This window comes from Parasteatoda tepidariorum, chromosome 5, assembly GCF_043381705.1.
Source record: "Parasteatoda tepidariorum isolate YZ-2023 chromosome 5, CAS_Ptep_4.0, whole genome shotgun sequence".
NCBI lineage: Eukaryota > Metazoa > Arthropoda > Arachnida > Araneae > Theridiidae > Parasteatoda > Parasteatoda tepidariorum.
This window is the reverse complement of record NC_092208.1, coordinates 45,914,977-45,931,709: the sequence shown is the minus strand read 5'-3', so window position 1 is coordinate 45,931,709 and position 16,733 is coordinate 45,914,977. Positions and strand designations below refer to the sequence as shown.

General features: G+C 27.3%; 3 protein-coding genes across 3 annotated transcripts in view; 2 read left to right on the top strand and 1 right to left on the bottom strand.

Moving 5' to 3' along the window:
- Positions 1-2,396, top strand: part of LOC107450228 (dipeptidyl peptidase 1) — a 35,713-nt gene extending 33,317 nt beyond the window's left edge. Inside the window, exons 6-7 of the mRNA XM_043049896.2 lie at positions 636-804; positions 2,020-2,396. Coding sequence (XP_042905830.1) covers positions 636-804; positions 2,020-2,344 — 494 coding nt within the window. The 3' untranslated portion in view covers positions 2,345-2,396. The remainder of the gene's footprint in view (positions 1-635; positions 805-2,019) is intronic.
- A 5,105-nt stretch (positions 2,397-7,501) lies between these two features.
- LOC122268242 (Nop10 ribonucleoprotein) lies at positions 7,502-11,093 on the bottom strand. Its single transcript, XM_043049897.2, has 3 exons — positions 10,926-11,093; positions 9,284-9,326; positions 7,502-7,696 (listed from the first exon to the last, which is right to left on the bottom strand). The coding sequence occupies exons 1-3, from the start codon at positions 10,977-10,979 to the stop codon at positions 7,599-7,601; spliced, it is 195 nt and encodes a 64-aa protein (XP_042905831.1). The 5' UTR covers positions 10,980-11,093; the 3' UTR covers positions 7,502-7,598.
- Positions 11,094-11,138: 45 nt separating this feature from the next.
- On the top strand, positions 11,139-16,319 carry LOC107450230 (RAB interacting factor STRAT). Its single transcript, XM_016065981.3, has 3 exons — positions 11,139-11,407; positions 14,529-14,716; positions 15,790-16,319. The coding sequence occupies exons 2-3, from the start codon at positions 14,531-14,533 to the stop codon at positions 16,027-16,029; spliced, it is 426 nt and encodes a 141-aa protein (XP_015921467.1). The 5' UTR covers positions 11,139-11,407; positions 14,529-14,530; the 3' UTR covers positions 16,030-16,319.
- Positions 16,320-16,733: the final 414 nt, after the last annotated feature.

Genomic DNA, 16,733 nt, shown 5'->3' with positions numbered 1-16,733 from the left:
TCAAATATCTGAATCTGGAGTTAAAACTTATTCAATGAAAGTTAACTAGCAAAATCCTCCATTTTATGCCATTTTTTTTATTGTTCCAAATTCGACTTTCCAAAGAAATATTTTTTTATGTATTGCAACAAATGAAAGAAGCTGAGTTTTTCCCAATAAGGATGCAATATACAGTTGAAATGCTTTACCATTTTTTTTAAATGCAGAATTTTAAAAAAGCACTTTAAAGAAAAAAAGTGCTATGATTATTTTTGATCATAAATAACAAATTAGACAAAATGTCAATAAATAGGATACCATTATTTTGACAATAGAATCTAAGTAATAATAAACGAAGAATAGGATACATCATAGGATTATTTCGTGTCGTCCCAAAATGTCAATAAATACGTATCCATTATTTTGACAATGGAATCTAAGCAATAGTAGACGAAGAATAGGATACATCATAAGATTATTTCTTATGAAGACACCCTTATCGTCCCCTTCAATTCTAAAGCACCCAGCATGGGCCTGATTACATAGTCTGTCACTAAGTTGCTTGTGCATTATTTATTTTTGTTCCACACTTGAGCATTTAAAAATATGTAGCTTAAAAAAATTTAATTTTTCGATTATTTATTATTCAAATGCAGGTTGTGAAGGTGGATTCCCATATTTAATAGCAGGAAAATATGCTCAAGATTTTGGTGTTGTTCCAGAAGTGTGTAACCCTTACACTGGTAAAGATGATAAATGCAACGAAAAGAAATGCAAACGGTTCTATGTTGCAGATTTTAAATACATTGGTGGATTTTATGGCGGGTAAGTTATACAACTATTAAAATTTCAGTAGTAAATGTTTGATAGTATAATTTTTCATAAATTTAGTAATTACTCATGCGATTTTCAAATAAAATAGAGAAATGAAAGAACAAATGTGACCAGGGGCCCCCACCAGGGGGAAGGTGGGCGCATGATGCGTCCACTTAAAGCTTGAGGGGGGGAATTTTTACACTAAATAAAACGAATAGTTTGGGAGGGGAATTTAGAATTGCCCAAAAATGCGCCCAAGAGCTTGGGGGCCACTGAATGTGACAACTCCTTTAAAAAATATTAAGCATTTAAAGTTCTAAATCAAAAAGTGCCATAACTTGAATCATCTTAATTTTTGATCTGCTTTGAAATTATTATTTTTAAACCCTAGATAAAGACATATTTGTTGTACATAGCAACTTTTATACAGTGTTTAAATTTTAGCAGGGCTTGAAAAATCTAAAATTTTTTACAATCCCAAATGAAACATTTATTTATATGTTGGAACATCTTTTTCGATTTGCATATTAATGAAAACATATGCATAGAGCTATTATTAAGCTGAAAAATAAATCGCATTAACATTATATTTGAATCACCAACATCTCACATAGGTGTCTTATTTCAAATCTTTTTACTGAGGCTAGTATTAAGCATGTTTTAGTTTGTTTCCTGATATTTTATAATATTTATCTGTAAACAAATGGCCAAAATAAAAACCATTTATTTTAGTCCATATTGGGTATGATTGACCCTAAATGTCACTAATAGATGCTTCTTCCTCTACAAGTTATTTATTTTCATAAAATCGAGGAATAAGGAATCTGATGTAAAAAAGAAGGAAAAAAAATTTCAAGCTTAGTTAGGTGCATTACTTGTGTATAACAACACACAGACTCTTACAAATAGATATCTTTTATTTTTCACAATTGAAAATAACTTCCTTTATAGACTTTTAATTTAATTTAACCTTTTGGCCATGTGCCTAACACTTGCTTTTCTGATGCCTTTGTGATATCAGTCATAAGCAAACGTTTAGTGTGGGAAAAAAGAGCTGGTTGACACTAAATAAGTAGTGTGACTTATTATTATTAATGAGATGTGTTTTAAGTGGTACCTAAATCTTACTTGGTTTATTACAATATTCAAAAATATATACTATGTGCATTAGGTATTTAGAAAGTATGAAAATGTTGTCCTACTTACACATAAATCTTTTTATAGATGTAACGAAGAATTGATGAAAATGGAATTGGTGAAAAATGGCCCCATAGCTGTTTCTTTTGAAGTCTATGATGACTTCACTCATTACAGTGGAGGTATCTACCATCACACAGGTCTTCAATCTCGATTCAATCCTTTTATGATAACAAATCATGCTGTTTTAGCTGTTGGGTATGGAGCTGATAAAAAAACTGGTGAAAAGTATTGGATTGTCAAGAACAGTTGGGGAGAGACATGGGGAGAAAAAGGATACTTCAGAATACGACGAGGAACAGATGAGTGTAGCATTGAAAGTATTGCAGTGGCTGCCAAAATTATTCCTTGAATATGTCTAAACAAATACTTTGAACAATAAAATCTTGTTTTTAATAGTTTTATCGTTTTGTCTTAAGTAATAAAACAGACAGACTGAATTAAGTTAAAGCAAAGGGCTGAAGATGTGCCTTAATTTTGAAACTCATCAATTTTAAATATTGATAAATTTCAAAATAATTATACAAGGAGAATCTTAATGACCAGCATCAATTAGTTTTCTTTTTGAATATGAGAACCAATGCTAAACTTTCAAAAAGTGGAAATAAACTATCTAAAGAAAAAACTTAGTTGAGAAAAACAGAATTTTACTAACAAATTTAAAAAATTATTTTTTTAAACAGATGAATAACCATGTATGTTACTTTGAAATCTGAATTGTATTACAAATAGATGTAAAGTGATACTGTTGCTCAATGCCTGCTCTGAATTAATCAGTTTGACCCCATCAATAGTCAATGACCTCTAAAAGTATATTTACTTTTTCAGTATTTACTTTTTAATAAAAAATTTCTGAAGTGTTAATGACCTAAAATTCATTAATATTACTGTCTTTAATTTTAAGTAGTTTTGATTATACTCCTTTTAACATAATTTTAAAATAAACAACTAAATATATATTGTTTTATTATTATTACACAGTTTACTTGATGGATCACAGTTGTACACAAATCAAAAATGTCTTGGATACAAATTTATGATTGTTTTACTAATACTAGCAAAATAAAAATGTTCTTTGAACATAATTTTGATGTTGCAACAAAAAATTTAAATAAAAAAAGCTTTTTTCTTCGGTTAAGAACTTAAAGTGGGAAATTAATTAATGGACTTTCTTTTAAAAAGGTGCAGCATTAAGCTGATGAAAATAGAAATGAGTGTATTGAAGCTGATAAAAACTTGATACACTGTCTATATTTACGAAATATACTAATCCAAAAGTGTAATTAACAGGTTGCTGTTAGACAACTCAATTGCACTAGTAGTAGTACATACATGTAGGGGCATAACTGACTAGTATAAATGGGGTAGCATAGGAGAAGTTTCAGAAACACAACTCATTGAATTATTGCAGCAATTCCCAATTTTTTTGATTATGTAATCCTAACTGATCAATCTTCTTTTGGCGGAAGCCCAATTTTATAAGTAAAGTAAATACAATAAATGTATTAACCAATAAAAGGTAACTTTACTTTGAAAAGATCTAATAAGAGGAATGAAATTTTTTTGTTTTATCATGTAATAATCTTAGATAAGGTTTTATGTCCGACATTAGAACTCAGTGGTAGAGCTAAATATATGAATTTATTTTTGGTATATATATTTATATATACAGTTGAACCTGTTTATCTCGAAAACCTCTATATCTCGAAAATTTTAAAATTCCCTACATTTACTGTCTAAAATCAATGTATTTTCCATGTTTATGTAGAAATTTTTTTTTTCAAAACCTCTGTTTCTCGAATTTCTAATAATAGAGCACAAATGTCAAAATTTTCCTCCTTATCAGTAGAACTCGTAGACAGAGATGAATTTTACACTACTAATTTTACTCGTATACAGACGTGAATTCACGGGAAGTAGGGATAAACAGGTTGGGGGTGTTTCTTGGAATTTTAATCACTACCCCTGCACTTCCTTAACTAGAAAGGAATACAATGATTCTAGCAATAAGTGAGGGGTTAATGAGTAGTGACCATCAGGGGTTAGCTTTTCAACATAGATAAGAAAGCTAAAAATAGAAAATCATTTTTGACCTCAAAATTGCAACCAATGGATAATTAAGAGTTTTAAAGTGAACTATAGAAAACGATGTATGAGGAATTTGCGATCTTTCTAACCTCAAAGAATAACAGAAACAAATAGTTATCAGTAAAAATCTTGGAAAATTATTTTCAGTATGTTAAAAAACTGTTATGTAAATAGGCGTATATGGTATAATTAATTTAAAGAAATGTCTATATTTTTCAACTAAAAACAAAGCACTTTTAATAGAATTTCTTAATTAAATAAAATTTTTTATAGTACCTGTATAGCTTGAAACCTCTTTATCTCGAATTTTTCGCCTTTCCTGTGAGATTCGAGATAAACAAGTTCGACTGTAATATATATACGGATAAACAGAAAATAAATCAAAAAGTCGAATTATGGTTTTTGTATAATAACTAAAAACAACTGTGGTAGACGTTAAAAAATGGTTATATTAGCGAAACATAATTTTTAATTAAGGAGTTTGGCTATTTCATTTTGATATGAAAAGAACGATGGGAAATACTATTGCAAGTTTTAATATAAAAGCATGGTTTTTTGTAAAATTTATACAATACATTATTAGAAAAATTAAATTTTTAATAGAAATTGCCCTTTCTTTCTTATGGACCTTTTACTTTGAATAGTTTCATAAACGTAACCAAAATATTAAATAAATAATGGATTATTGATAAGATCTAAATATAATAACAGATTTGAAAAGTATTAAAAAAATGTTTAAAATAAAAATTTCACCTATCAAAACGCACTTTACTCTTCCAAAGAACCTTAGGGTGCCACAAAACACCAAGGCTTCGTGGAACATCATTTGGTAACTGCTACATTATTGAACTACCCCACGACATATTAAAGAGATTTTGCAAAGCTTTACGATTACCCACAATTTTGAGTAAAGCTTAATAGCATGTGCATAAAAATATTTCCTATAAATCGCAGTGCAGCTAAGAGGTATAAAATAAGGTTAGCGTTTCATTTAACATAAGACAAACTATATGCAAAACCACTAAATTATTGTACTAGAGATATTTTGCAAAGCATTACGATTAAATACAACTTCGATATCAATGCTATTAAAGCTTATAATACCATGCGCATAAAAATTCGCAAATAAATGGCTGTGGAGCTAAGAGGCAGAAAATAAGGTTAGGACAAACTCTCTCTAAATAATAAAACTTATACTAAAATTTAAAAAAATATTAAGTTTGAAATTTTTTTATGTACCAATACCTCCTTATTGCTTTACAAGAAAACAAATTTTAGAACTATTCACCTCTCTTTATAATTTTTCATTTTGGGAGAAAAAAATAGCACAGGCAAGGCAGCTGCGAGATAGAAGCATTAAAAATAAAGATTTTTCTTAGTTACCTCAAATTCCTTTGAATTGTAGAATGCATATCTCTCGACTCTGATGTTTAAATTGCAATAATAAAAAAAAAGAGATTAAAAACTATACATAGTTATTCAGAATAGAAATTCAATCACATGATTTTTTAACATTTTATTTATAAATCGTTTAGTGGATGCAATCACATATAAATTTAATATCTTTTGCCAAAAAATACAGGAAAATTTTTATACTGTACATTGAAATATTAGAATAAAGTACATTGGTCTATTAAAACCTATTTGAAAATCAAAAGCGAAAGAGCAGCTGAAGCACCACACGAGTTTGTAAGAAAATAATGCAATTGTGCACGTTAAAATATTATATTTTGCGCATTTCAAAATTGTAAGATACACCTCTATATTATGAGAATTATTATCACTATATTCAATTTTACTGAAATCATATAAGCATAAATGAAGAATAAATATACTCCATTGATTTAATATACTATATATTGTTTCGGATAGGAATTTGTAACAAATGCCCTGCTTATAGATGTCACACCTTCAATCAAAAATTATCAGATCAAATTTTGTAAAATACAAATTTAAAAAAATATTACTTTATAACCACTTATGAAACCCATAATTTTTCAAATGAATTGCGATTGCAGGATTATTTTTCATGCTTTCAAATTTAATTTTGCTACATTTTTAAAATTGTTTCCTCAATAATAATTATTACTTGGTTGAAAAAAAAGAGGGATAATACTCTGAAATTCGTCAGTTCCCTTGGAAATTTCAGATGCATAAAAAGAAAAAAAGCAACAATGATAATGCAAACAAGTTTTTCTTTTAAAGAAAATTTTAAATGGTAACAAATTCAGAAAACAATCTACTTTAATAAAACTGAGGCATGTGAATGCCCGAGGCAAACTGCTTGCTTGGAGCATCCACATGCTATAGTTAGTGCCCTTAAAAAGGAATGAAAACAAACTCTAGCATGACCAAGAGAAAAGAAACTTAACAACAATCCTATTCAGATTCATAATTCTGGAATGGAAATCTATTAAGAAATTATTCTTTTATGCATGTTTTTAAACTTATAACAAAATATTCTTTTAATTAAAAAAGGTAATTAAATTTATTGACACAAAACTTCTTTGTTAGATGTGTTTAAAGATCATACTTATTTAAGTCCATAAGCTTAAGCCAAGTTTTTATCAAATAAAATATTTGATTTCTTAAGAAAGATACCAATAATCTTGGAGTACTTTCACCTCTTTTTCTGCTTGCTACAGTTTTGAAATGAAAAAACTAAAACATCTGTCAAAAAAAATTTTTTATTCTAGTTTTTTTCATCACCTGATCAAGATCACACTGAATTTATAGATATATAAAGAATTAAGCTAACCGAAAAAAAAAACTCTAAAATTTCGACTCTATATAATAAATTTGCAAATTCATATTACAAAATAATTAGTGAATGGCCCTAAAAAAATATTCACTATTTGTTACTAGGTTTAGTATTTAATTTTCTTAAATGGAATGCAGAAAATTTAAATAATTTTGAAATATAAACGAAATGAGTATTGAAGCTAAACAGTTTTACCCCACATTTTTAATATTTAATAAATCTGGGATAATTGAACTTTTCTATTTAAATTGTTTTTAAATAAAATCATTGACCATTATTATACATAAGATTTTTTGTTGCATATAAAATATTAAAAGTCCCTCATTTCATACTTTTTTTAAATCTTGGCTTGATTTTTCTCATAAAACAACTTAAGAATACTGAAAAACTTAAAATAATATAATAATTTATAAAAAGTAATAAGCAAATTTAAAAAAAACATAATGAAGTACAATAAAAGTTTACTAAAATTTTACACAATTGGTGGACAGTCCCAAGTAAAAATATTGCATAGGGAGTGGGAGGACAAATTCAAGGTAAGTGCAGCACCTGGTTATTATCCCTTTCACATATGCTATCGTTTTCTGAAGTGATTAAAAAAAAAACTTGAGAATAAAGTGCAAAAATAGAGGCTCACATTGTTTGAAACTAGAAAATAAATAAAACAGAAGATGTTATTTTTATTCTTTAATATAAAAAAAGTACAACTTAAAAAACAAATCATCTTGTATTTACAAATGTGAATAGATTTTAAAGATTAACAGGCTTGCTTTAGCTTTTGTGTTGGTAATAGCCCAAATCTCCTCTTGATCAAAACTCTGTATTTGCTGTATGGATCTGCAGGGGAAAATCGAGCTGAAAAATAAAATAAACAAGTTAAAAAAAATCTGCACATTGAAAATTACTGGCCTTTATTTCTTTGTTAATTATTCATTCTTATTTTTTAATTGATCAATGTCTCACTTTATAATTTGACAGTAATTAAATTCTCTCATCAGTTAAAGATGAAAGTGAAAACCTGAACCAATACAAGATACTTTTTAAAACAAAATTATATTGACGATCTGTTTTAGTAAAATATACTAGATTTGTCTCAAAAAGCATCATTTTCTCCAAAATATTAAGAAAAAAAAAAACTTGCATTAATTTTAAGAAACACAAACACTTTACAAAACATTTTGAAAAATAAACAACAGAAAAATAAACAATTGAAATATCACTCTGGAAAGAGAAATCGATCATAAGCATTTCACTAAAAATGATAAAATTAAGGGTAAAAATATTGAATTTTGATAGTTTCAAGAAACCTCGTGACTAAGTAGTGAAGCTAATGACTAGCACATTATTTTAGCATTTTGCAATTTTTCTTTCTTTCTGAACTCAAATTTCCTGCCAAAGAATTTTTAAAATCAACTTAATACATGGTTAAAAGTAGCGTCCAAGTCATTTATACTTTTTGCTTCATCAGACACTTCACAACTAGGCTTTAAAAAGGAATTACAAATAAAGAAAATCTTGATCTGCAAAATTGTTAATTTGGAGAAAAAGGTTTCATGCTGTGTGCTAAAGTGCACATGGTTCTGCTGATAATTATGAAAAAATACTTTAGTGTCTTGAGAACAAAAGCCAGAGATTCAAGCCAAAAGAAAGTAGGTTGATCTAGTAATTAGTTTTAAGCTTGTACAAATAAACTATAAAAGAAAATTTTGCTATAACTATAAAAAAAAGAACTGATAACTCAGTTCTATGACTATTATCACATTAATCTGACATCGCTTCAGTGACCAATGTTTTGTTTTGACTCTTAAAGTAAGCATTATTGTTAAATAAAAATCGTAAATTCTTTTGTATACCTATAAATTTCGCACACTAATTTGGGTTGAAGTTTTTCTATTAAATACTGTTATTGTCTGCACACAAAGGAAAAAGTCATTTATGATTCTTTAAAAATTACATTGTTATTTTAATGCTGGTCTTCAGCATGATTTCTTTTAGATCTTGTGGCCCACCATCGGAAAGTGATTAAGAAAGTGTAGATTGCTTATATTTTCCTTGTATTTAAGAATTTGAGAAACATTTTTGACCCTTCCAGAAGTAAAGTATTCATGTTTATTTTTATTAAGGCATCAAAATCACATTTACTGAAAAGAACAATTTATTAAATGAACGTATGAATACTACCTAAGTTATTAAAATTTTTTTTAACTCTAGCATTTTAACAATTTTTTTACGTCTAGTACTGCTGAGCAAGAAAAACAGATCTTATCAACATGCATGGTACCTTAAGCAAAAGGTTAACAAGGCCAATCTTTTCACTGTCATATGTTAGTCATTATGTACTTCAGATAACTATTGATAAACAGAAAAGATGATAATGATAAACATAATATATAAAATGATAAATACAAATGTAAAGATAAACATAAATAAAGAATCCTATACCTGGATGAGCAGATAGGGTAGGTTTTCCATTAGGGTCCACTTTCTAGAAAGTGAAGAAAAAAGAAATGTTAAAACAAGATATTACAAAATACACATATTACTTTTTTATTTACATAATGCAGGGCCCGTGCTAAGGATTCCAATTCAGTAAATTAGCCAAATATAAAAAAAAAAGGAGATAAATTGCATGAAAAAACAAAGATTGTAAAACATTGAAAAACAAACAGCATGATCTAATAACAAAATTGAACAGACTAGAAAACAGCACATTTGCAAGTTATACATTCTATTGACCTATTATTTTGTTTAACCAGATTTTCATTTATAAATAGCAAACAAATGTACTAACACAAGTACTTACATTTTCAGATACTGAATTTGGTAAACTTAAAATGCGGTAACTTAAAATAGTTGATAGAAGACGGATTATTAAATGGTCTGAACAGAAATCAAGATGCAAAGACATACACAGATACAAAACGTGATGCGTGATTTTGAAATTGCCTCTTGATATTGGAATTTTAAATCTACATGAAATTAAATTCAGCAATATTAAATCTCAATATGAACAACGATATTTGATTTCATTAAATCTGGTGAAGTGCAAGTTCACACTAAAACCTGTTCTTAGTTCCCAAAAACTGCATGTTTATGAAGAGAAACTCAGTGAAGTTGCCATTATTATTAATTTGAATTTTGTTAAAGAGCTAATCTCTAGCAGCTGGAATTTGTGGATGGTTGGACTACAAAATAGCCCCAAATCCTGTCTTATTAAAATGTATATAAATATAATTAATTTAAGCTTTTAACAATAAATCTCACATGAACAATCTGAGTTGACTTTTTCGATTCCTTAGTAATATAGCTTTACCCTAAGTCAGAATTTTTTCTATGACAAACCTGTCTGGCCTCATTTTTTTCCGCGAGAATCTTAATAATAATAAAAAAAAAAAAAACATGCGCTTGGCTGAATTTGAAGGAGGGGTATTAGCTATTCTTGGAGTGTCTGATATGCTAATATGGGAACATTCCTGTATTGTGATCTGTGGCAGAATAATCGCCAAGACTTGGGCATTTCCGCGAAGCGGCCTATTAGAAAAGAAAAAAAAACATCACAGGAAGGGATCATCTCAAAAGGTATAACCCGGTGCCACCCCAGGGCAAACATCTACAAATTCCAAGTTTAAAATCTACTTGGAGATTGCAATTGACGCGAAAGATCAAGATATGCAAATGTTCCCAAAACGACAATCGTCAAGCCGCCTAACGAATTTAAAAGAAAAATTTATAGAAGGTGACCAACTCGAAGTGACAAGTGATCAAACTTCTACAGGTTTTTTTTAAAACAAAATTGCAAAATTAAAACTTATTTGGAATTTCGGAGATTGTAGCTGGCGCAGAGAGCAGAAATATTTTCTAAACTACGAATTATAATCTTCTGGGAAGATTTTTTTTTTTTAGTTTTTTGCGGGCCGCTGCTCGGAAGTTGGCAATTATTCTACCACAGATACGGAAATCTACTCAAAAAAATCATACAAGAGTGACATACAATAAATAATTAGCAAAACGTAAAACTGAAGATTTTAAAATAAACAGAAGAGAGCACATGCGAACTCCAAACATATTCAAAAAGGACACTTACATTAAGAGTATAAACTCTTTCTCCACTTTCATTCAAGTAATACATTAGCAGCATGATTTCAAGAAATAAAAATACTATATATTTCTTAATAAATCTTTAGTAAATTCTTCAAAACGTGTTCACACAACAGAAAGTTAAATTAAATTTTTGAACAAGAGTCGGTCTGCTTATTTCTGCTAAGTTCAAGGACTTCAATTTAAGAATTCCATAACTATATCGATACAATAAGTTATAACTGTGTCTGTGACGATTCACTAGCCTTAGCTTTGTTTTGATTTTGTGGGTTAGTTTCTGTTGTCTTTTATTTTTAACAGTAGTATTATCCGTGAAGCAAGAAATGATTTCTTCGAACAACGATATCAGTGAATCGTAAAGTAGCTAACGCATCAGTGAATTCTGATTATGAAGACGATCAGTGAACTTTTTTGAGTCTATAAATATACTTCAATTATTTAACTTCATCAGAAATTAGCTGTAATTAAGTAAGTTAATTAGAAATTATTTATATTAAACAATGTGTGTTATTTAATAAATTTTTCGAAAATGTAAAATATGACATAATTTATAATTCTTTCGTTCTAATTTAAAACCAAACCATATTGCACTTTCAAGATATATATACATCCTTATTTAGTAAAATTAAGCATACTCAGTTTATGAATACTCTGTGTAAAGATGTCATATTTATCATAAAATTTTCTTAACATAACCCGAAATTACTTAAATTTGCGAATTGTATTTCGTTAGTTATGTAGGTAGTAGAATACACAAGTCTTGTTTTAAGCTGTATTGTGTACTATAAGAAGATTTTTAAAATTCTTCTGCACTGAATTTGCATTAAAACATTTAATGAGTTAGATTCTCTTGTTTTAGTGAGTATTTTAACGCTCATCACAATTCTATTTTACTCTTTCTATATTCAAATATTAACTAGACTAACAAATATAATAAAACTGGAATTACTCAAGCACAGCAATGCAACACTTCCATTAAAAAGAAGAAACAAATTATTTAAAATTTCCAATAACTATTAAATAATGCTTAGCGTTATAACTTAGTTTATTAATTTTTTAAACTCTAATATACTTTAAAGTTTTTTGTAAATTAAATTTAAAGCATTTTGTCATTTATAATTATTTAGACTTTTGGTTCATAGCACTTAACAAGGTATTAGGATTTTTATAGATAGATAAGTTTTCAAAGTTAAACATGAAATGCACCTAAAGCTATCTAATAATTGGTTTGTATTTAATTTCTAGAATGCATTTTTATTATAAGTACTAAAATGCATTATATTAAAATTTTGAAATGTATGATGCTGTACGTTTACCAGTTATTCCAGTTTTATTTTTCCATATGATTTTGTCTTTCAAGGAATAGTAGTTGTAAAATGATAAATATATAACTTTCATAAACTTCTTTTCAAAAGAAAAATTTTGCGTACAGATGTAGTTTGCATGATAAAATATTTAGCCAAAGATCAGTTAACATAAAGTATTTTATGAAGAGTCTTTGATTTCTCCTCAAATGATCCATGAATTATCATTAAAAATGTCTAAGCCCTGTGTCAGAATATTTTCGAGCTATCTGCGACTCTTGCACTAATATTTTTCTGCCGGATACTTTTAATATAATAGTTACAAAAATATATGTTACTAATTTAAAATAACAAAGGGATAAAGAGATTTTAAAAAAGGACAAAGGGATTTAAAATAATAACTAAATAATATATATATATATAGTTTACAAAAAAACTATATATATATTATTTAGTTGAACATATAATGTATTTTTATTCTAATGTTATGGGTGAAATTGTTGCATTTTGTTGGGGGGGGGGGCACAAATTATTTCCTTCTTCACATTTTGTAAATAATCATCACAATAAAAAAATAATTAAANATAGTAGTTGTAAAATGATAAATATATAACTTTCATCAACTTTTTTTCAAAAAAAAATAAAAAAAATTTTGCGTACAGATGTAGTTTGCATGGGGATAAAGAGATTTTAAAAAGGGACAAAGGGATTTAAAATAATAACTAAATAATATATATATATATAGTTTACAAAAAAACTATATATATATTATTTAGTTGAACATATAATGTATTTTTATTCTAATGTTATGGGTGATATTCTTGCATTTCGTTGGGGGGGGGGCACAAATTATTTCCTTCATCACATTTTGTAAATAATCATCACAATAAAAAAATAATTAAATATCATAAAATCCGTAGTAATTGCCGATAAGAAGATCGACAGTGAAATTGCGCAAATCAGACACCTCAACTGCGTGTTTCATCTCGAAATTATATTATTGTAATAAATAATATTGTATTAAAAATATTGAATTTAAAAACTATGCAGGTATCAATAGCAATAACTGCCAAAAATTTGATAGAATTATTGCCTTAAAAAGTAAAAACTCAAATGCAGGATTAGAATTTTACATATTGTTTGAAATATATCAGGATATTTAAAATCCATGTGAAAATCAATATCAATAACTGCTGAAAATACAATTGAAACAACATCAATTTATGATATTATCAGTGTAAATTAAGCGTGTTTAAAAGTGATTATCTAAATGCACAGATCAAATATTGCATGTAAATTTCTGTAGAAAAGAAAAGTTTTTTTTTCATTTTTTAGGAGAAAAATCTTTCTGCAAAAATTCTGTAACGTTCTGGACAATGTCACCGTGTCACTTAGATTCTGCCTAAGGGTGCCTAAGTACAACTTAAAAATCTTCTTTTGCTCCTTTTAGCAATGTGCAAAGAAATTCAACATTGGGGAAATTTTGATAAAGCATTTAATGAATAGCATTCATTAAACAGCCTTTTATTGTTAGCAGGTAATAAAGAAAAATCTTAAAATGATACAAATCAACTGGCAGTTTAAAGAGGGAAATTTGTGTTTTTTCTGATAATTTTTCTTTGAAGAATGAAACTGTTGTTAATTCAAACTACTGATAGTCATAATTTCCCTTCTTACCTATTAAATTCGAGTTATCATGTGTAGACTGTAATTAAATAATTAAGAATTGTCTCACTTTTGACAAAATTATAAATTCTTTATTTTTATGCATCAAGTGATTTACTTATAGATTATGCACACTAAAAATTATACTTTTATTACTGTCACTAAAAATGTTTAACAAAACTCATTGCCATTTCTTTATTTTAATAATTTTATCTACATTATAAAGTCTAAAAATATTAAAAAATATCTGGCTAACAAAAGCATGAATGAAAGAAACGAAACATATAACAAGATAATTTAAAAAAAAACAAAACACGTGTGCATGCGACAAGGTAGGTATGTGTTAAATTTGCCGCGACTGAAAACCATTAACTTGTATGTTCTCTAAGTTTGAAGAGAAAGGTACAAGCTTAGACACTGTTCATATCGTCTAACAGCAGTGCATTATGTAGTATTTAAATTCCTTCTAAGGCTGTTAAAAGATAAGCCTTGGAAAACAGAACTAAATACTTGGTTATGATTAGGTGATGTACTACTGTCTATTTTTGTAAAAATTGAATTGTAGATTAATATAAAGGGCAGCTTAAAATCAAATGTCTAAAATATTGATTTTGTTGCAGTAATGGCTGACAGGACACAAAACTCAGCTGAATTGGTGTCATCAAAGGAGGGAAGCAAAAATTCTGATGAAAAATCTAATTTAGAAAATGAAATTATTGAAAATGGCAAAAATGGAAAGCAAATTAAATGTCAGCGATGCCCATCTACAATTTTAATTCCTGGGACAGCAACTTTAGTTGAGCACGAGGTAAAATTTCAATGTATAAATGAGTCACAATGCAGAGTTAATGTTTATATTTGTGTGAAATTTTGGAAAATAATAGTAATTATCTAATATCTTAAATAACATATCTATTTTTCTGTAACAATAATTTTTCAATTAAGAGTGCATCTACTCTTGTGTTAATCCTATTAAAAGTAAATTATACTCTTTCATTTTAATTAACAGTTAGCAATTATAAGTAATTTTAAAACAGATTAGTAGTCAACTAATTATTGAAACCAGAAATTTTTAATGAAGCAAAGTTTTTCATACATTAATTTGTTTATTTCTTCTAAAGGAGTAAAAATTCTCAATTAGTTTTTTTCGATAAGTAAGTTTTATACCTTTTAAAGAAGATATGACAAACTTAATTTAAGAATTAATTATTAATAATTAATTTTGAAACAGATTAGTAAATTAACTATTAAATATTGAATTAAGTTTAGTCATTATTGATCAATAATGAAAACTTAGCTGTGTTATTGTTCTGGTGTAAAGGTAAATTTTTTTTAAAAGAATTGAGTCTATTTGAAATGCTCCGTTAACATGCTTCGCTTTAGTTAAAACAGAAAAACAAGCAAAAGTGAAGAGAAAAAAAATTCTTAATTTTCAAAACATAAAATGTTGGAAAAACGATGAAATTGACTTGCCTGAATGTAAAATTGCCTAATTAAAAAAAAGAAGAAAAACAGCATTACAAAAGTTATAGTTCAGTACAAAGTAATCTAATTTCAATTCTTCAGATTTCACTTTTCAAGTATTTTCCAGAACTTGAATTAACAAATATAAGTATTTCTAATAAATGGATTGTAAAAAATAATATTTTGGATTATTCTTTATTAAATCCCCCTCCCCCCCCCCAAAAAAAAATTGTCAAAAAATAGTTTTTCAATTAATACTTTGTTACTATATTAATTAATTTAATTTAATTAATATTTCTCTCAATTTAAGCAATTTATTACATTCTAATTTTTCTCTCATTTTTGTTCAATTTTGCTTGATTTTGTGAAGAGATTTTTTCGTATTTAGAAATTTAACAGTTATCTTTGTAATTACAGTTCAAATTACCTGAAGCACCAACTAAGGAAGATGAAACAAAGGAAGTTGATGCCTCTACAAACAAATACAAATATTGGTGTGTTGATAATATGTATGCCTTTGAAAATGTTGGTTTTAGTAAGACTGTTGAAGGTGTTAAATATCTTATTTGCGCTGATTGTGAAATTGGGCCTATTGGTTGGCATGATCTCGAAACAAAGCTTTCCTATGTATCCCTTGGTAAAGTAAATTATTGTTGATTTTAATGTATTATTTTGTGATTGGTTGTTCTTAAAGAGAAATATTAATTTAAAAACTGTAGCGTAATATAATTATTCGAAACATTTCTTAGCTTTTTTTTTTAAATGAATTAGAGGACAATATAAATTTGTCTTAGAGCTTGCATGTGTGACTAAATATTTTGACAAAAATTTATTTGTTTAATCATGATTATTTTACTATGTTGTGATACTATTTGATACATATCTTCTGTATAAACTATGTATTTGTGTTTTCAAAAGTGTTTCCTAATAAAAAATTTTGAAACTTATATTATGATTGATTACATTATTAGATGTGTACAAATTCTAATTCAGGTGTATAATGATATGTTTTGTATCTGCATTATTAAAAAAATATAGCTAAAAATTATAGAAATATTAAATAATTTAAAATACCAATTAATACATTTATTCCTACCCTTGAGTCCAATATTGTAAAATTATTAAAATTCAGCTGTGGAATTCCCTTATCTATTTTATTTAGGATTCGGACCAGCTTGTATTAAAGGGGTAATTTTTAAAAAAATCTATTTCCATCAGTAAACTCTGAAAATTTAGATTTTTTTTAAATGATAATGCTTGACAAAATTCTGATTCAATATTTTATTATTTATTTTTCATTTTTGCATTAAACTGAGTTTATAAAATATTAGTATAGTGTCCGTGCATTTTTTAAACATTGA